Here is a 21349-nt window from a genome sequence, read left to right as displayed (position 1 = left end):
CTCCTCTTTTCCGGGTTTCGACACCAGTGTAAGGGGGTTCAGTGGAAAGGAGGAGACGAGAACCGGCTTGACAACTTAAATAACAATTTATTAACCAAAAAACATAAACAAAACACACAACTGAAAACACACAGTACAGCTGCCTGCAATTCTCTCTCGAACTGTCGTCCCCGGCCGCCTTTATCCCTCGCGCGCCCCCATCAGGCTGATTGGGGACCGGGTGTGTCTCATTCCAGCCCGGCCCCGCCCTCCTCGGCTCTACAATCCTTTCTTTTTCTCTATAAACACTTTGTACATTTATATACTTTGTGTGCTGGCATGTAAGTGGTTAAATAATTTGTACATTATGACAATAAAGCGTAAAATAATCACCCAAATAAATAAATACATTTACTAGAAAGTAAATCCGAGAGCATAAAAAAAGCTAAACCTACACATTGTTTCATGTTTTTGATTTAAATCAAATGTAAACTCATTAGTCATATTTGCTAATTTCTAAAACTCGAGGGAATATTAATTACATGAACTTTTTTAATAAAGCATTTACTGATGAAATAATGTAAACAAGAACCACCAATCCACACCATTCATCAGTAACTATTTATTTCTGATGATATAAAAATGTTGTGGTCGATACTTATGATGTACAAATACATGTATAAATGTAAACATATTTTAAAAACAGGTAGCACATATAAAAAAAGTAATATTTAGAAATACAGAGCATTATTGTAATAGCTGGAAAATGTTAATTTAAAGCATCTTTTCACCTTTTCAAAAGAGTTTCCAAAAAGTACTGTTGCAGCACCAAGTACAGACAGCATCAAATGTTAATACCATATAAATCCGATATATCATGCTGCTGAATTATATTAATATACCATGGCATTTACATTGTACCCAAAGGTAATTAAAAGAATACCATGATACTACAAAATTGGTGGAATGCCCATGGTATGTTCAGTGGTTAAAATGTGTAAAAATGCATTTAAGTGGCTAAAACCTGAATAAAACTAATCTTACAAGCATAATACTTAAACACTTTCAAAAAAGTATGTTTCATCGTTTTATCCCTAAGATCACATTTCTTATACATATCTGGGTTTTTTAACATTTTATATGTTCACTGCAATGTAACAAAGTACAATTTCTTAACTTATTATGCCTAATAAACACCTGGGGTGCTAATGCAGAAGCTGCAGGTTTGAATTCTTCTCTTGTTCTATCTGTATTAAGGTAAGGCACTTACCAGGTAACAGAACAATAAAGGTATTGTAAGCCACTCTGAATGAAAGAGTCAGTTAAAATGAAAAGCACTATGCAAACTTTGGCTCTGTTTGTTTGAGGTTTTAAGGCACATTTGTTGAATAGGACTCAGACAATAGGTGGAATAGGGATAAAGGTGGAGTTTAGACTAGGGGAGGGGCGCAGTTAAAGTCAACATGAAATCAAACCTGACTTACTTTGTAAAAAGCACATTCCTGGTCATATTGTGCACTCAGCGAGCATGTTATTCCAAAAACAGAAATGTTTGTCTTTATAATCTTTCATCAATATGTAACAACTTGCTCCGCCTCTAAAACGACTGTTCGTTCTGGCTGACATCACCAAGTCCACTTATTTTTAAGCCCCTCCCCTTAAACTACACGGATCAATTCTGGTATGCAACATCCACTTTTAACGATCAAATCGATTCCCATGGATAAAATCAAGTCCCCCCCTAAACTTTTATTTCCTACTTGGGAATATGACACATTATGGAAGTAAAATGGGTAGCGAACACAATGACTTTAAGTGATAGAACTTCAGGTATTAGGTTTCCATTCGATCACTAGATGGTCTCACAGTCGCAGGTCCAAGTCCAATTCTGGGTCATCAATTTGGTCCTTAAGTCCATCAGCAACAGGCTTCAAGAGGCCAGTGAAGTGTTTGATGTTGGTTTCATGCAGGATCACCTGCGTCAGGTAACGCTCACGTTTGATCTGTTCTGTCAGAGCTTGTGGAACATCCGGTATCATGTAGGACAGTATGAACTTGGTTAAGTAAACAATGTGCTGAAAGGAGAAAAACAGCATATTTACAACCTTAAAAAACTATCAAAGCACATGAGTTAAGATAAAAGTTCATCAGTCACCTACCTCTACCACAATCATAAAAGCCAGTTTGGCACCAATGACGTGCCAATAATATACGCTGAAATCATATTCATTATAATGACCAGGAGGATTCCTGAAATCTCGATACCTGATTGAAAACATAATGACAATTAATTAGTCATTAATTAGAAGTAACTGTTAAGGAAAAAAACTGGTCTTTATATAATAATGCAGCTCAGTGACTATTTTATTATTATACTGTATATTCTTTAAAATATATAATCAAAAAGTATTTTATGGTATATTATATTTTCAAAATGAAATTGTTAATTATATTGATAATTTACATATTATTATTGTACATTTATATAAACTGTATATATATATATATATATATATATATATATATATATATTGTTTAAGAAATGAACTGCTCTTTATATAATAATGCAGCTTAGTGAATATTTTACCATTAAATATTCTATAAAATATATAATTAAAAATATATATTTTATTGTATAATATACTTATAGAAAATTATTTATTATATTTATTAAATGTAAAAAAAATTAACATTATTTTACATTTATATACAGTATATATATATATAGTATATACAGAATATACTGTATATAACATGAAATATTTAAAAATATTGTATACGGGGCCTGGGTAGCTCAGCAAGTAAGACGCTAGCTATCACCCCTGGAGTTCGCTAGTTCGAATCCCAGGGCAGGCTGAGTGACTCCAGCCAGGTCTCCTAAGCAACCAAATTGGCCTGGTTGCTAGGGAGGGTAGAGTCACATGGGGTAACCTCCTTGTGGTCGCTATAATGTGGTTCGCTCTCAGTGGGGCTCGTGGTGAGTTGTGCGTGGATGCTGCAGAGAATAGCGTGAAGCCTCCACACGCGCTACGTCTCCGCGGTAATGCGCTCAAAAAGCCACGTGATAAGATGCGCGGGTTGACGGTCTCAGACGCGGAGGCAACTGAGATTCGTCCTCCGCCACCCGGATTGAGGCGAGTCACTACGCCACCACAAGGACTTAGAGCGCATTGGGAATTGGGCATTCCAAATTGAGGAGAAAAAAAAATAAAAAAAATAAAAATATTGTATACTGGCACCTTATTTTTTATCTTTTTTTTTTAGTACTTCAGTTATTGAAAACTGAAATCGAATAACAAAATTAAACCATTTTCCTAAAAATAAAGGTTCTTTAAATGTTCTTTGCAGTGACATTTTCTTGAGTTGCTATATGGTTCTTATGAGATAAAAGAGTTCTTGAGATCAGCTTAGTGGTTTCTGGGTTCTTTAAAGCACTAGTGGTTTAAATTATAAAGTTTATAATAAAAGTACAGTAATAAGTGGGAATGTTTGCACAGTTTACCGGCATGTTGTGCTATTAAACCAGTATGGAACGATGTCATCGTTAGGTTTACTCTTATTGGAGAAGTCGTTGATGTTGAAGACAGACAGCGAGCTGTTAATGAAGCCCTGCATGGTGTGATTTGAGCTGTCTGTATATGGGCTTACAGAAAAAGCCCAGTAATAAACCAGACGAGGAATCATATCAGACGTGAAGGCAATGATAGCAGCCTGGAGATGAAAACACACACAGACGGTGAGCAAACTTGACCTAAATTTCACAACACAGGCACTAACACTATTTCTTCTGAACTCACATTTGTGGCCACTGCTAGGATCGCGATTCCCTGAAGGATCGGCTGCCAGGCTCCAATGTCCTGAGCCTTTTCTGGTACTATTCGCCGGAACTGGGTGGTGATCTTCCAGGCGTCCACACGGATCTCAAACAGATTATTGATAAGCGCCAGGAGAGGAGCCAACGGGAATGAAGCCACAAACAGAGTCACAAAACCAAACTGGATCACTGCGGAATTGAGACACAAAGTTGAGAGCGTAGGACAACAGTTTTCTCATACTAACAGCTGATTAAATGAAGCATAATACTGATTACCACAGAAAATAATGTCCCAAGCAAAAATAGCTTTTACAGCAATGCAGCTACAAATCTAAAGTCTACAGAGCAAGACACTTCAAGGATTTAAAGTGTGTATGTGAAGCTTGTATTTTTGTTTAACTTATATTACATTTTTCAGTAAATAACGGTTATAATTTGACCTGTAAAGTGTCTAAATCATCCCTTTTAAGGTTGGACTACTTTTCTAGGTGGATTAACTTTTGTTTATGTGTTACTGACGTAATTCCTGCTGGTATAGTTAGCTCCATATAAATAGTAAACATAGTTACGTCACGCCCCTTTTTTCGTATCCATGCGTGAATCGTGCAAAAGTTACTAAGTTTATAAACTTAGTAACTTAGAGTTTAAATATTGCATATAACTGTGCACAGACAATATCAGTGCTTCTATCACATCAGTCTCATATGTAAACACATTTTATAATCAAGTCTTGTGGCTATAGTTTTGAAACAGTGTGTACTTTGATTTTAAGTGCCTTACTTAAGAGTCTAAATTATTTTCTACGGGAATCGACATTCTGCCACAAATGCTGTTTATAGAGCTCAACGATACAGCTGAACCCAGAACAATCATTTAAAAGTACAGTTGTGTGTAATATCTCACCCATCTCCAGGTATTCATAAAACAGGCCGAGGTTCCCCATTGGCTGGAGCTGATAGTCTTGTTCCCAGCGTGGAATTACTTTCTCGCAACCCACTTGAGTGCAATGACGGAATATCAGATTCTTTACCCACCTAGAAATATATTTGCTTATTAATTGCACATTTATCTATTTTAAACCAGTTCTATGTTAAGGTTTACAGACTAGTGCTTATGGTAAACTTTGTTTTTAAGTGATTAGGTTTACAGGGGTAATAGTGACATTGCTGACTACTGATTGAGTGATACTTACGGCAGTAGGACTTCCTGTATGTTGTTCCAGACGGCCTTCCCTGTCATGATGATAGACAGCTGTGTCGTCAGCTCAGTCAGGCAGCCCCCAGGATCACACTGAACACAGTATAGTTTACCATATCACACGTTATATGAAATAAAGATCAATTAATACCGATCTATAAATTCTTGGATGTAGTACCTCTCATCACATGCAACAATCTTACAGAAAAGTTTCACCTCCTCATTGCGGAACGCTCCCAGCCAGTAGACGGGTTCTCCCGGATAGCCCACCAGCTTCCCTTTGAAGAATGCGATGTAGAAACAGGACGAGTAATAGTTCACAAACTGAAATAGGAACATCTTCAGCGTCAGGCTGTTTTCGTATTCCGTTTTTGTCCGTGGCAGCTCTGTAGCACACAGAATGATACGTTTTTATTAGGGATACACTGATATGAACATTTGGGGCCAATACTGATTTTGACAAAAACCCATAGGCCGATACTGATATTTTGCCACTTACTTTATTTTGTCATCAGATCACTGTTTTACTTTGGAATTACTCTTTAAAAATGAACAAAGAAGTAAAAACGCTTTTTCACTGTTCTAACAATAAATTATTTCCATTATACATTTTGTACTTCTAAAACATTTTTGCACTTCTGTTTTCGCAGTTCAAAACAACAGAACTCACATTATCATGTATGTAATGTATATGCAGGTATATGACAGAACATTACAAATTCATACTATGTATATGTCGGGCAATTCCACGGAAATGTCAACCACATCATGGAAAAATAAAAAGAACATAACCCCCTATTAAATTCTGCATTATACAGTCCCACCAGGATTTCGTGGCACTTTTTCCTGATTTTTGCGGCCCAAAATGACTGAATTTGCTGCGGCTTTTCTCAAATTTTGCGATACAATTTGTGGTATTTTTTTGTGTTGTTTTGCAGTGAAAACTCACAAATCAACATTATATACCTCTGTAATTGTGTTAGTTACATCGCAAATGCAATTACATGTAAATATTTTAGAGCACAATTACTTTTTATGCAGCTAGCAAGCAAGCAAAAAAAAAAACAGAATTACACACAAAAAAAGCATACATTTAGGTGAAACCTCTGGGTGTTGGAAGACCCTTAATTATTTTTGTATTAAACTTTTCTGCCTCAGAGAATGCAAGAAAACGTATCCAAATTTAAAATTGACATACAATAATCTGTAAACTAAAAACACAAATAAGGATTCAATAATTGGGCCTGTTGCCATTATTCCATTATCTAATATTGAAATCTGATATGCATAAACAAACAAATAAAATTAAGAGTTCATATATATGAGCATTTATGTACAAATTAAAAAAAAAATTATTTTTATGAAAATGGCATTTTGAAATATATGTGACCTTTTTTATTTTAGTAAAAAACATTTATGAACATTTATTATCAGCATATAAGCATATTTTTATTTTCAGATTTGTAACCTACTGTATTAAGCACTTCAAATTCAAGTCACATTTTATTGTGCAACTAATGGGGATTTTAAGAGAATGTTTGGGATTCTTTGTATAAACGCGGGTTTTTGTGTCTCATTCGCAGCATGGTGAAGGGTGAAGATTAAACGATAGCTGTGATGTATGTGGCATGTGTGCTGCCTGCGATCCCGCAAAAGTTTAGACAAGGATTTTGATAGTGAACGCACAACACGGAGGAGATGAGGCGGAGACGCTTACACCGTTACTATGGTGATGATTCAATAGCAGCTGTGCATTTGGATATGTTGCAACTGTGTCAAGCTTTTCAAACATGCATTTTGCTGCTGTCAAACATAAAAGAACGCGATGAGATTCCCTCAGATTTACGTTTTTTTTTGCGGAACATTTGCGGAAATTATTAAATATTGCAAGCTGCCGCAAATAATGCAGAGACTGGTTGAATTAGCAAGAATTCTTGTGATCGCAAGATTGCAAAATCCTCTTGGGACTGATTATAGTGGTAAAATGGACAATGGATAATGCAGTCCAGATCGCTAGAGGGCGCCACTTGCTCACACAGCACTGACTGATGCGCTGAATGCAGAAACGCAGCCTTTTAAGGCTTAGTAATTGCACAAGGTCATATTGCGATTTCAGTCCTGATTTAATCAATCATGCAGCAATAATGGATATCATACCGGTATCTGAGAAGTCTAATTTGGCTGGTTTTAAAGCGTTTTGAATAGTTTGTCTTCAGAAGCGATCCAGTCGGTTTTGGGTGAGAACACACCAAAATATAATTCCTTTTTCACTATAAATCTCGACATCAGCAGTCAAGCTCGATTACACTTTTTAGAGCCATCTAGTGCTTGGTGCATGTGTCAAGCACTAGGAAGTGTAATTGAGTTTGAAATCATGATTGTGCCTAGAGACTGCTTTGGCAAAATGTACAATGAAAAAAAGAGTTATTTTTGGTCTGTTCTCACCCAAAAATGATTAGATTGCTTCTGAAGACATGGATTAAGCCACTGGAGTCTTATGGATTACTTTTATTCTGCCTTTATATGCTTTCTGGATCTTCAAAGTTTTGGTCACCATTCACTTGTATGGACCTACAGAGCTGAAATATTCTTCTAAAGATCTTTGTGTTCAGCAGAAGAAAGAAAGTCATACACATCTGGAATGGCATGAGGGTGAGTAAATGATTTTTGGGTGAACTATTCCTTATAATTCTGGTGGTTGCATCCTTTGTCTCATGCGTGAAATGCCTCTGTTGGTCTCTCACCGAAGTCTGTGATCCAGATGGCCACTTTTTCATAGATGTTGTTCAGAATCATAATAAGGATGAAGCTGATAATGGAGGCGGTGATGGACGTGGCCATCTGAGGGGTGACGTACTCTTTAAACGGCTCCAGCTCCTTACGATCCCTCAGATCAGCACGCAGCGTTGCAGAGAACGTGATAAACATCGCCAACCGATACATGATCACCCCGACCACTGAGGCAATAATCAGCATAACCTGACAAAAACAGACATCAGATAGATCAATAGTGGTAGATTTTATCTCTCAATCAGGTGGTCAACATGAAATGGAATTTGCAACCCATTTTACATCCGTAATGTGAAATATTTCCATGAAAACAGGACATTAAATAAGAAAAATGTAGGACAGGACTTGATTTGATACATTGGGAATAGATTAGAGTTTGAGGAGAGGGGCAGAAAATTTGTGCTTGGTGACATCAACCGAAAAAAAAAAAAATGGGGTGAACTTTGATTTCATGCTGACTTTAAAATGGTAAAATCTATGTACATATTTTGGAAGATTACCCAAAATAATACGGTGCCAATTCCACACGATACTCTCATGCATTTCCCACAGGCTGTATAGGGCACCTTCTCTTTTGTCTGTATAAAACACAAACACACTATCAGATACATCACTATTTTTAGTTCTCTGTCTTCAAGTTGATGATACGTCATGTGGCTTATCCCTAAAGAAAGTATAACTATTCTGAATCCAGTAAAGCCCTTACCTGTGTAACAGGGTTAAATTTTTCGTAGACACATTTGGCCTCGTACTCGGGTCGCGGCTGTTCTTCTTGTTGAAAGAACTCCACCATGTCCCACTCGTGCTCCAGTTCTGCCTGGTACCGTTTCCAAAACTCCAGAAACAATGTCACTGAGAAGAAACACATTGCACAAATAATGCACCATTCGGTTAACGCAATTTCGATTTAACCCTGTAAAGCCTGACATAAGAAAGAATTGTCGCAAAATTCTAATATTTTGACAATAAACTCTTTTAAGTACCATTAGATAAACTATAAAAAGTAATTGCACAATGCTGCATATATGAAAATACACAGAAATATTAGTTCACACTTTAAATATATCTTATAAAATGTATATGTCAGAATTTTCAAAGCTCTAAGATTTTGTTTGTGGTGGGCATGAATGTAATGTAATGGTGATTGAGAAATATTCCTCAAAAGCCTGTTGTATCATATTTGATACATGGATTTCAAAGGGGGGTTTTCAATAAAATAATATACAACATTTTAACCAAGCACAAGTTGCTTATATTCAGCAAATATTCATTTTAAAATATCAGAAACAATATAATCATTACTGTCACTTTTACTTTATTAAAATCAGCAAAGATTTCATGTCAAAAAAACGAGTGCATGTAATACAAAAGCGGACATTTCTGGAAAATTAAAAAAAATATTTTTCCATCAAGAAATGCCCATAAACATCCACCAGGTGGTAGCAGACATCTAGTACACTGAAGACAACAGGATTTTCGGCAACATTTTGATTATGTTAATGATGCACAGGCTTTAGAAAATAGCGTATCAAATTTGATACAGGCAGGGTAGGGTTAACTGCCCCTAAACATCATGTAATAAAACATTAACCACATTAAGTGTCAGTCAGATGGTCTCTTCCTGTCTAGGTGGGTGGTTCTTGGCCAATAAGCTGCAATGTGGACTTGACTTTAGTCTCATGCAGCAAACTTTAGACTACTGTTATAGAGTCACGTCCAAATGAGCATGGCCAACCTGATTTTATTTTAAAATCTACGTGGAAATCAATATGCATTGTGGGTTGCTCCAATCAGAATGAGATTTAAGTGTGACATCACTCACCCCAAACAGACATAAAAACTGCAAACACTAATGTCCCAAAGTTATCAAACACACACAGTTTCTGTGGAGAAAAACAAACACAGAAACACTTTTTCAGTATTAGACCAACAAAAGGGAATTTCGTAAGGATCAGACATGAAATCCTCAAATCCTGCAGACCAGACGCTGTGGGTGTTTAAACCACTGAATGATCCCTGTTGATGCAATACAAACATGTTTACGTGTGTTTGAGTGCTGGTTAAAGTTGGACTCACTTTAGAAGACTCACACGTTGTGTTCAGTCTCCAATATGGACAGTCCTTATCACACTGTGGACACATGATAATTTCCCCACCAATCAGAGGGTCACACACCTCTTTGCTGTCCAATCAAAGAACAGAGTTATGGTCAAAATGCACATTTTCAAAGGACACAAAAGGAAACTGGTTTCAGGCCTACCAAGACACCATCACATGACATCCACTGACCTAGAACAGAGGTTTTCAAACTTTTTATGCCTAAAATACGATGACCCCCTTGCGAAGGACCCCCTTACTAAATAAAAAGGCAACTTTATTTTCATATATAAATACACATTTCTATAGTGTGAGAACAATAGAAAGTGCAATATTATAATGACAACATGCAGTTTTGACAAAATTAAAAAAAATTTTTTTTTATATATTTTCATTGTACTAAAGCTAAAAGAAATTGTTTAAATATGAAATATATTTACTTTGTATCAGGTTGATTCTTTTTCTACCCAGAAATGAACTCATAGAGATACATTTGGAAAAAACTAATTTCACAAAACTATGCAGATTTATTTTATTACTGTTAAAAACTATGACTGTCAATATACTAAAATAATCACAATTAAGTTTATAATTTCCAACCAGTCTTTAGAAATCAGAATGAAACAGTAATAATAGAAAATTCGGTAAATTTTAACTTTTTCCCACAAATTTGCACTTTTTTTTTTCTATCAGAAATGTTCAGCGGACCCCAGTTTGAAAACCTCTGATCTAGAACAAATTAAAGTGCACTTTAGAGATAACCAGTGATTATCTCTCAGTAGAAATACAATCATAAGAAAAAATATATATATATTTTTGAATTAATTTACTTCTTCAACGGCTCTATCAGACACAGTCATTGTGCCACATTGCAATAAAGGAGAAAGTATATTATGAATAATCAACATATTAAAGCATGATCTAAAGTATGATCTGAAAGCAAGAAATTATCATAATAATTAATAAAATGATGTTGAATAGGTTTCCTAGTCCTTGTAATATTCTTTAAATGGCTCAGATAAATTGTTAAATTGCATAAATTGTCAAATCTATCAACATGGGGGGCCTGGGTAGCTCAGTAGTAAAGACGCTGGCTACCACCCCTGGAGTTCGCTAGCTTGCTAGTTCGAATCCCAGGGCGTGCTGAGTGACTCCAGCCAGATCTCCTAAGCAATGAAATTGGCCCGGTTGCTAGGGAGGGTAGAGTCACATGGGGTAACCTCCTCATGGTCACCATAATGTGGTTCGTTCTCAGTGGGGCGCGTGGCGAGTTGAGCGCGGTTGCTATGTTTCCATAGCAACGCGCTCAACAAGCCACGTGATAAGATGCATGGGTTGACAGTCTCAGATACGGAGGCAACTGGGATTCGTCCTCTGCCACCCAGACTGAGGCGAATCACTACACGACCATGAAGACTTAAAAAAAAGCACATTGGGAATTGGGCATTCCAAATTGGGAGAAAAAGGGGAAAAATAAAAAAAAAGAAAAACTATCAATATTATTTTAAATACAAGATATTTGGATATTTGATTCAGGTATTTGAAGGTGATTTAGTATTATCAGGCGGCTGTACCTCCACGTGCTGCTCTCTCTGGTTGTGTATCCGTATATGAAACAGCCAAGACCAACCACAGCAGCGAGCGTCAGCATAACCGTGTAGAAACCCAACCAGGCAAAATAAATGCCTATCTTCTCCCCATAATACTTCCTGAGAGCAGAAACACATATGAACAAACTGATCACATTTAGAGAGAAGCAGAAGACTAAAGAATATACCAGAGACTAAAACAAGCTGCATGAATGCAACAGCAGAATGACTCAGACAGACTCATGCAAACACACACACACACACCTTATCAAGTCAAGAGGTTGCATCTTGTAGAAGCTCTTGGGATGTGCCCACTCATTGTACAGCAGAAATCGTTCATTGGGGCAATACGTCTCTTTAGATTTCACATTAAACCTGCACTGTTACACAAAAAAGCACATTAGTGATCCATTAATCCTGCAGTACAGACCTCATACATCATTATAGATACTTAACATCAATTGCATCCAGTTTAAACCCATATAACGTTATACAGAGACTCCAAATAAAAGCAAAGTGTGGCAGATACAAGAAAAGGAGACTAGTGCCATTTTCAGAAAGGCATACTGCCAACTGTTTTTGAATGCAAGTAGTATGCAGAACGCATAAGTAGTATGCTAATATTCCATTCCAACCACAGCCAATAATCTTTTACAGCGGGCAAGTACAAGACCAATCAGAGCACTGATGGTACTCACATCATGTAAAGGATAAGCAGCCTTGTACACGCCTCCATCCAGCAGCTTAGAGATCCCAAACTTCTTAACGTTTCCTTTGACATCATACGGAGCTCGGCAGAGGATGTAGTATGCCTGCAATCGACAGCATATCAGTAAAATAAAGCTGAACCGTAAAGTGGACCGTGTTCACACTTGGTTTGCTCGCTTTATCATAACGTTTTATCATACCATTCTACTCCTCATGGCCGGTGTGAAGAACTGCTCTCTGTCCTTCATGTAAAAATGCTCCAGCTGATTCTTCTTGAACGGGGCCGTGAAGAACTCTGTCTCCTTGGCGATGACCTCCGGACTGGGGTAGAAGTACTGCATGAAGCAGTTGTACGCTGATGACCGAGGGGCCAGATCATTGGGCTGAATGGGCAGTTTGATGTGCAGAACCTCAGCGTACGTACACAGAACATCAAAGGGCATGTGCACTTTCACATAGAACATCTTCTCATCCACCACCTACAAAACAAAGCCAGACAGGAAACTCTCACATTCAACGCTACAGGAAGGTGTGCATATATTCAAGCAGAGCAGAACACAGGTTGAGATGAGAAAAGACAACATGGTTTCTATCCTTCTCATAGCTGTCCATATTTGCTGGTGGAGTTGCTTTAAAACAGTGGTTCACGATCTGAACTGGTTCACAGGTCTGTTTTGATAAGGCTATGGATGGCAGGGATAAAATAATGCTAAATGAAAATAATAAAATGCAACTAAGCATATAACTGTGCATAGTTAGGATAGTAAATTAAAAAGGAACATACTTCCCATATCTTTTGCTGATGATGTCAAAGTTTGTGTGTCCAATCAAATGCTTTGGTGCTTTAACACAATTGTATCTGTCACTAGATAGTCTAGCCAAATTAGGCAGGTGCCACTGCCAACATGGACAGGTTCTGTGACATGCCCTCATACTCAAAATTCATTTTAAACAAAACTATGCAAAATAAAAAAACAACATGATCCAGACTACAGAATAAATGGTATGTACCATTTGACATTCAAGAGACATTTAGAAACTACAGGAAGTCTTTTTAAACGTCCCAACGGTTCAGTTCAACAACTTACAGACTGCGTTGCTTCCAATTCCAAACCCATACTCATCAGGCTTGCTTCAAAATACTCTCTTCGTCTCAGCTGCAGAACAGAAGACAGAATCAATATAAATGCCTGTATGAATTGCAGTCTTAACTCCAGACATATATTTGAAGGTGAAATGTTTATTTTCTGCATCACCAAACAGAATGGCAGTATTCATGTATTCAAGATGCTCAAACAAGGAAAGCAATGTGCCACAGGGACACAATTTTGCAATCTTTTACAATACTATGTCAAATAAAACACTGACTAGGATACAGATACAGACATAGCTTTCTAACCAATTTCTGTTTATAAGGCAAAGGTTTGAGGTTTGAATTACAGGTTAGGTTAAGATTTAGGTTAAAGGGTTTGAGTGTAAGTTAGGGTTACTGTAAGTAACGGTTGAGTTAGGTATGAGGAAATGAACTACATGAATGTGTACGGTTAGAGAGATTTTGACTTACTTTTCTCCTGAGGATAGAAGTTTTTTTCTCAGATACATTTTTGGACTCGTCCTCATAGACCAAAACAAAATCAATCCGTCTCCTTCCATCATTGAAAAACAGCGAGTCGGGGTTTCCATTGAAATCAGCCTACAAACAAAAAACTCAATCTCAGGCACTCATTATTCTTTTCATGTATTTTTGCTCTAGGTTTGACACTTTCAATCTGGACAGATGAAAAAAGGACACATACCCGTTCCACTTTTGGCACATTTTGACCTTTAGGAATAGATTTGTATGTTGGCAACTCCTCCGCATAAACTGGGGAAAAAATTTCAGAAAATACAGTGTATTTAATCGAAACCATGGATGGATGGATGCCATGTCATTTGAAAAATACTCAAATAAACAGATAGTTAAATAAAGCATATAAAGCATTTTTTGCACATGTAGTATAACCAGTACTAGACAAATATCTACTGTGGATGTATTCTAAACAGGTCTCATATTACTTAGTAATATATATATATATATATATATATATATATATATATATATATATATATTATACATATATATGTGTGTGTGTGTGTGTGTGTGTGTGTGTGTAAGAAATTGGTACTTTTATTCACCAAAGTGGCATTCAACTGATCACAGTGTATAGTCAGGACATTAATAATGTGAATAATTACTATTACAATTTGAAAACAATATTCAGAACTTCTTAAACTACTTCAAAGAGTTCTCGTCAAAAAATCCTCCACGTGCAGCAATGACAGCTTTGCAGATCCTTGTTATTCTAGCTGTCAGTTTGTCCAGATACTCAGGTGACATTTCACCCCACACTTCCTGTAACACTTGTCATAGATGTGTCTGTCTTGTCGGGCACTTCTCACGCACCTTACAGTCTAGCTGATCCCACAAAAGCTCAATGGGGTTAAGATCCAGAACACTCTTTTCCAATTATCTGTTGTCCAATGTCTGTGTTTCTTTGCCCACTCGAACCTTTTCTTTTTGTTTTTCTGTTTCAAAAGTGGCTTTTTCTTTGCAATTCTTCCCATAAGGCCTGCACCCCTGAGTCTTCTCTTTACTGTTGTACATGAAACTGGTGTTGAGCGGGTAGAATTCAATGAAGCTGTCAGCTGAGGACATGTGAGGCGTCTATTTCTCAAACTAGAGACTCTGATGTACTTATCCTCTTGTTTAGTTGTACATCTGACCTTCCACATCTCTTTCTGTCCTTGTTAGAGCCAGTTGTCCTTTGTCTTTGAAGACTGTAGTGTACACCTTTGTATGAAATCTTTTCAAGCATTGTATAGCCTTCATTCCTCCAAACAAAGATTGACTGATGAGTTTCTAGAGAAAGCTGTTTCTTTTTTGCCATTTTTGACCTAATATTGATCTTAAGACATGCCAGTCTGTCGCATACTGTGGCAACTCAAAAACAAACACAAAGACAATGTTAAGCTTCATTTAATGAACCAAATATCTTTCAGCTGTGTTTGATATAATGGCAAGTGATTTTCTAGTATCAAATGATCAATTTATCATGATTACTCAAGGATAAGGTGTTGGAGTGATGGCTACTGTCTAGATTTGATCAAAAATGACTTTTTTCAAATAGTGATGGTGCTGTTTTTTACATCAGTAATGTCCTGACTATACTGTGTGATCAGTTGAATACCACTTTGGTGAATTAAAGTACCAATTTCCTATATATATATATATATATATATATATATATATATATATTTATCACATTATAAATCCAACATTCATGGCTTAACACAAACATTAAAGCACTGAACTTAGGACAAAACATTACATTCAAACTAATCAAAATAATTACACAGCATGTGAACGAAGACTCTGGAATTCTGATGTCATGTTTACTCACAGTGATGAGAAAGCCCAACCACAACAACTGCCCAGGGAGTAAAGCATGAAGGGATTTTTTTATTTTTTTAACTAAAATCAGATGTTGCTTGCTTGGGTGGAAAATGTCCATAGCAACAGCCTGAAAACAGCCAGTGAGGGAAACTCATTTTTTCCACATCTGACAGACTTTATGAATAACGCCCCACCACACAAACTCACCCAATCTAACACATTAACCATAATCCTCTCTACACCACAGATGAGCAGGCCTGACACATCCACTACCAGTCCAAACTCTGGATACAACTCATTCTTTATTATTATTTTAAAATAATAGTCAAGTCATTAATACTATAATAAAATAACACAAATGGATGTATGGGAATTATGTAGTGACCAAAAACGTTAAACATCCTGAGATGCTTCTTAAGCAGTATTAAAGGTGCTGGACACTTTTTGGCTGACTTTCCTTCACTATCCACTCTATTAAAAATGACAGTTTTAGCTTAGTAAAGAAATGAAAACATAGGCACAACTTATATGTCTACGAAGCTAACGTCAAGCATTTAAGCATAAGTCTTGAGCATGAGCAACAGAAATGAAATCAAGTGTGTCTAGACTTTTGACATGTAGTGTATGAAAACTTTGAGTATTTCAGAGTTTCAGGTGTCAAGTCACCCATGTGTGTATTTGTGCCATGTGTTTATGCACTTGAGAAATGTATCATACTATTCCACACGTCACTTCATATTAATAACATCAGTAACAATCACATAGTGCCACTTTAATAAGGTTATATCATGTTTATAAATGAGATCAAATTGAATCAACAGAACTGTGACATCATTCAGCACTATAATAGACACACACATGCATTTAATGAGATGGAAAATAATCCTAATAACATTGTGAGAGACTTTTAATTGTCAGAGGCATGGTGCTAAAATGTGCAAATTGTCTTTATGATTTATAAAATTGTGTTGCATTATTTGTGCCTGTCTTAACCTCTTCCTGAAGCTCACCACACCTGCTGCACCCGAAAAGAAACTAAAGAGTGATTACAGAGTTTGTTCACTTTTCTTCCGTGAAGCATGTAAGATATAAGTGATAAAAGAGTGATGAAATGATAGAAGAATGCAGAACTCACCGATTTCTTTCAACATAATCTCATTTTCTTCCTCCTCTCTCTCTGTCTCTGAGTCCAGCTCAAGAATATCATTGTCTTCTGCTTCACTCATCTCTAAGTTTATAATAGTCCGCAATGCACGTCAAAACATTGCAACATGTAACAAGTAACGAGCGTGTGTAGCGCAGAGATTAATGCAGAGATACAAAGAATCCAACACAAAACCACAAGGAGCAACAAAACAACAAGCATGAAGAGAAGCGAAATTCTCCCTCTGGTCTGAACTTGCTCGGAGTAGGTGGGGTCGGAGGAGGGTTTTCTAGGGGCGCAGATGACAGTCATTACAAAAGCATGCATGTCTGCCTTATGCATGTATCAAGCTTCCGCTTTTGCTTGATATCAGATTTTTTTGGTAGTTTTTGATTAAATATTGCTATTGATTTACATGGGTTTTTTCCCAACACAACAAGTCGCACTGTATTTCCTCAGTCATCCGTTAATTAATTTCTTCTGTTTAAAATAGAAATTTGGCGCATTATTTAATCTTTTTCCTTCAAAAGTCAGAACGGCGTTTCTGCGCACTAGGAACGAATTCTGTGTCCTTGATTTTACACGGAGGGATTTGAGTGACGGATGTGTGTAACAGCGTGTAGTGTCCCCCGCTTTTTATGCCTCTTTTAGGGTGTATAATCTTATCTACCCGTTATGTTTAATGACGTTTGAAGTCTTTTATTTTCGTCTTAAATTTTTACTACGATACTAATATTTCTAAGCGTGTGACTTTCTTTGGTGTCATACTAGACGGTGATGCTAGCAGGCTTAAGCTAACCGACTGTTGCTTAGTGCAACATATGAAAATATCACCCTTCACCAAACTGCTCCATCAGAAATTTTCTAGTTCAGAATTTGGACGAAGTCCTGAAGGACCCCAGTGGGATTCTTTTTTTCTTTTTCCCCAGATGTAGGATTCCAACATAACACAAAATAGGCTACATTTTTTAAGAACACGTAATTGCCAACAGGACTTCCCTTTAAAATAATAATAATAAAAAATAAATGTAAAAATTAAAAAGATTTAATTCCCTATGTGGAAATTTATTTAAAGAAACATTTTCAGGATTTTACATTACATCTCTACCTGTCTATTAGCAAAAAATTATTCCAATACAAGACAAGCTGCTGAGCTCTGATAACAATTACACAATCCAAAATATATATACAAAAGGACTCTAAGAATTAAAGAATTAGCATTTATCCCTGGAATGAAATTAGACAAACAAATAGGCCTATTCTCTCCAAGTGATCAATTTATTTCATTCTTTATTTGCAGATTACAAAGCATCTTGCAGCGTTGTTTGTAAATGTAAGTAGGGTACACATAACAGTGTACCTTGTGCACAAATGACAATAAACACAGGACATTGGGACTCAATACAATAACAATATGAACAGTATACAATTTCACAAAATGTAATTTTCTTAGTGTCATCTGTGGTGGGTCGACAGTCCCAGAACAGAATCTACATTTCACAGTACTGAAAGTTATATATGAGAAGATAATCCTTGTGAATAAATAACTAGTCCTCTGCTAGACCATTTTCAGTTGCTAGAAAGTCCCTTAAATAGAAAAGTGATATGTTGATTTGTATGATAAATAAATGTAATGCCTAGTTTAGAAACTGGGTGGTGAGTGTTCAAACCCTGTCCAGCTTCAGATGGCATTGAGCAGTTTAAATATGGGGGATGTGGCTATCGTAGAGTCTGAAGGATAAGGACTCTATGTGGTATAAATGTCAGTGGTAGGGCTGGGAGAACAATACTGATGCCCTTGCAGAAGCTGTGTTTCTGGTTCCAGAGATATTTTCAGATGTCTGGACTATCCCCTGCAGTGATTTGTGGTCACAGACTTGCAGTTCCCATACCAGATAGAAATACAACTGGTTAGTACACTGTGGTAGCCTTGTAGAAACTTGTGAGGTTTAGGGTAATTGTAGCGGTTAAAATAATTTGGTTGATCTTAGGTAGCTAAAATAAGGGCAATAAGTTTTGTGTGGCACTTACTAAGGAAAAAAAGAGTCAACCCTGTGGCTACCCCTGGTGGTGAGCCAGACAAAAAAGACCATTTTAGCAGACCACCATCATCATCAAGCTTTTTTTTTTTTATAGACATTTGCATCTTGAGACTTAAAACAAAGCAACTAATAAAAAAAATAATAAAAAAAAAGGAAAAAAAAAGAAACGTAAACACACAACACCAAATACAGCTGCTGGGTTGCAGAGTAGTAACACAAGTCCAATTACATGCCTTCTTTTCTTCGCTTGATTGCTCAACCATAAATCATGTTGAAAATGTTGGTTTGTTCAATGGCCTAAAGGTTGTATGGGGTCAGGTTACTGACTCCACTGAAGGCCAAGACCAAAAGTATTTTGAATGTGATCCTTGGAGCTATGGAATATAAACTCAGCAAAAAAAAAAAAAAAAAGAAATGTCCTCTCACTTTCAACTGCTTTTATTTTCAGCAAACTTAACATGTGTAAATATTTGTATGAACATAAAAAGTTCAACAACTAAGACATAAATTGAACAAGTTTCACAGACATGTGACTAACAGAAAAGTAACAGTCAGTATCTGGTGTGGCCACCAGCTGCATTAAGTACTGCAGTGCATCTCCTCCTCATGGACTGCACCAGATTTGCCAGTTTTTGCTGTGAGATGTTACCCCACTGTTCCACCAAGGCACTTGCAAGTTCACAGACATTTCTGGGGGGAATGACCCTAGCCCTCACTCTCCGATCCAACAGGTCCCAGACGTGCTCAATGGGATTGAGATCCGGGCTCTTCGCTGGCCATGGCAGAACACTGACATTCCTGTCTTGCAGGAAATCACGCACAGAACGAGCAGTATGGCTGGTGGCATTGTCATGCTGGAGGGTCATGTCAGGATGAGCCTGCAGGAAGGGTACCACATGAGGGAGGAGGATGTTTTCCCTGTAACGCACAGCGTTGAGATTGCCTGCAATGACAACAAGCTCAGTCCGATGATGCTGTGACACACCGCCCCAGACCATGACAGACCCTCCACCTCCAAATCGATCCCGCTGCAGAGTACTGGCCTCGGTGTAATGCTCATTCCTTCGAAGATAAACACGAGTCCGACCATCACCCCTGGTGAGACCAAACCGCGACTCGTCTGTGAAGAGCACTTTTTTCCAGTCCTGTCTGTTCCAGCGAAGGTGGGTTTGTGCCCATAGGCGACGTAGTTGCCGGTGATGTCTGGTAAAGACCTGCCTTACAACAGGCCTACAAGCCCTCAGTCCAGCCTCTCAGCCTATTGCAGACAGTCTGAGCACTGATGGAGGGATTGTGCATTCCTGGTGTAACCAGATGTGATATTCGGATGTACCGATCCTGTGAAGGTGTTGTTACACATGGTCTGCCACTCCGAGGACGATCATCTGTCCTTCCTGTCTCCCTGTAGCGCTGTCTTAGGCGTCTCACAGTACGGACATTGCAATTTATTGCCCTGGCCACATCTACAGTCCTCATGCCTCCATGCAGCATGCCTAAGGCACGTTCACACAGATGAGCAGGGACCCTGGACATCTTTCTTTTAGTGTATTTCAGAGTCAGTAGAAAGGTCTCTTTAGTGCCCTAAGTTTTTATAACTTTGACCTTAATTGCCTACTGTCTGTAAGCTGTTAGTGTCTTAATGACCGTTCCGCAGATGCATGTTCATTAATTGTTTATGGTTCATTGAACAAGCATGGAAAACATTGTTTAAACCCTTTACAATAAAGGTCTGTAAAGCTATTTGGATTTTTACAAAATTATCTTTAAAATACAGTGTCCTGAAAAAGGGATGTTTCTTTTTTTGCTGAGTTTATATACAAAGGGGCAACATTTGAGAATTTCCAGGGGTTGAAAATAAGTCACACAGCATAATTTTGGATGCACTTATTTGCAGGTGGAGGAAAGAGCCATTACGGTTCTCCAGAACTTATTTCAGCACCTCTGTTGGGTCCCTGACATGTGGAGAAGTGTATGGCTGTAACCATAAATTGTAAGATTTTCTGATGAGACTTTCCATGATCAAAAGGCTATACAGAATTATTCCTGTACAAGGTGTACTCCACAAGTAGAAAGGTATTTATTTGTTTTCTCTTTCTTGACATTTATTATCCTTCTCATGTAAGTTAATTCTAGGACTTTAGAGATAATGTCTGGAAACCGGACCTTAAATCCTCCCCTACAATTAATACATTTAAATCCAGTACCAAAACTAATCTTTTCTCTTCATTTTTTAAATCTGTGTAAAATCTGTCATCCTATGTTGTTTCACATTGGTTGGATATCGATTTTGCAGTTTTTTGGTCAATATTTGTCATTTGTGCTTTCAAAATAAATCTGATTTGACAACTATTTTCAAGAGCCAATGCTTTTCTATTACTACCTTTTTTAGTAACAGAACAGTAAACACTGAACTCTGCTGTTTGGGGGGAAATAAATGGCGAATACCCCACAGACTTACATTGAAGGGGGAACTCCAGGCATAACTAGAGAACAGACACCATAAAGACAAACTATAAGGAGACATGAAGCAAAGATTTACTGTAGAAACTATCTTAC

At 37.3% G+C, this 21349-nt stretch overlaps 1 protein-coding gene across 1 annotated transcript; it reads right to left on the bottom strand.

The window, feature by feature from the left end:
* Positions 1 to 586: 586 nt before the first annotated feature.
* On the bottom strand, positions 587 to 17002 carry LOC127435173 (anoctamin-6-like). Its single transcript, XM_051688416.1, has 20 exons — positions 16743 to 17002; positions 13971 to 14038; positions 13739 to 13867; positions 13263 to 13331; positions 12375 to 12653; positions 12165 to 12278; positions 11731 to 11846; positions 11452 to 11586; positions 9857 to 9962; positions 9603 to 9663; positions 8487 to 8632; positions 8281 to 8358; positions 7735 to 7969; positions 5207 to 5376; positions 4986 to 5083; positions 4697 to 4827; positions 3777 to 3982; positions 3482 to 3690; positions 2139 to 2244; positions 587 to 2054 (listed from the first exon to the last, which is right to left on the bottom strand). The coding sequence occupies exons 1-20, from the start codon at positions 16831 to 16833 to the stop codon at positions 1842 to 1844; spliced, it is 2760 nt and encodes a 919-aa protein (XP_051544376.1). The 5' UTR covers positions 16834 to 17002; the 3' UTR covers positions 587 to 1841.
* Positions 17003 to 21349: the final 4347 nt, after the last annotated feature.

Source organism: Myxocyprinus asiaticus, chromosome 45 (assembly GCF_019703515.2).
Source record: "Myxocyprinus asiaticus isolate MX2 ecotype Aquarium Trade chromosome 45, UBuf_Myxa_2, whole genome shotgun sequence".
Lineage (NCBI taxonomy): Eukaryota > Metazoa > Chordata > Actinopteri > Cypriniformes > Catostomidae > Myxocyprinus > Myxocyprinus asiaticus.
Note: the sequence above shows the minus strand (reverse complement) of the source record. Positions and strands in the feature narration are given on the sequence as shown.

Coding starts and splice junctions, on each gene's coding strand:
- LOC127435173 (XM_051688416.1), bottom strand. CDS start 16,833: ATGAGTGAAGCAGAAGACAATGATATTCTTGAGCTGGACTCAGAGACA. Junction 13,332..13,738: donor CTTCTATCCTCAGGAGAAAA/GTAAGTCAAAAT, acceptor TCTGTTCTGCAG/CTGAGACGAAGAGAGTATTT. Junction 12,279..12,374: donor CGGCCATGAGGAGTAGAATG/GTATGATAAAAC, acceptor TGTCGATTGCAG/GCATACTACATCCTCTGCCG.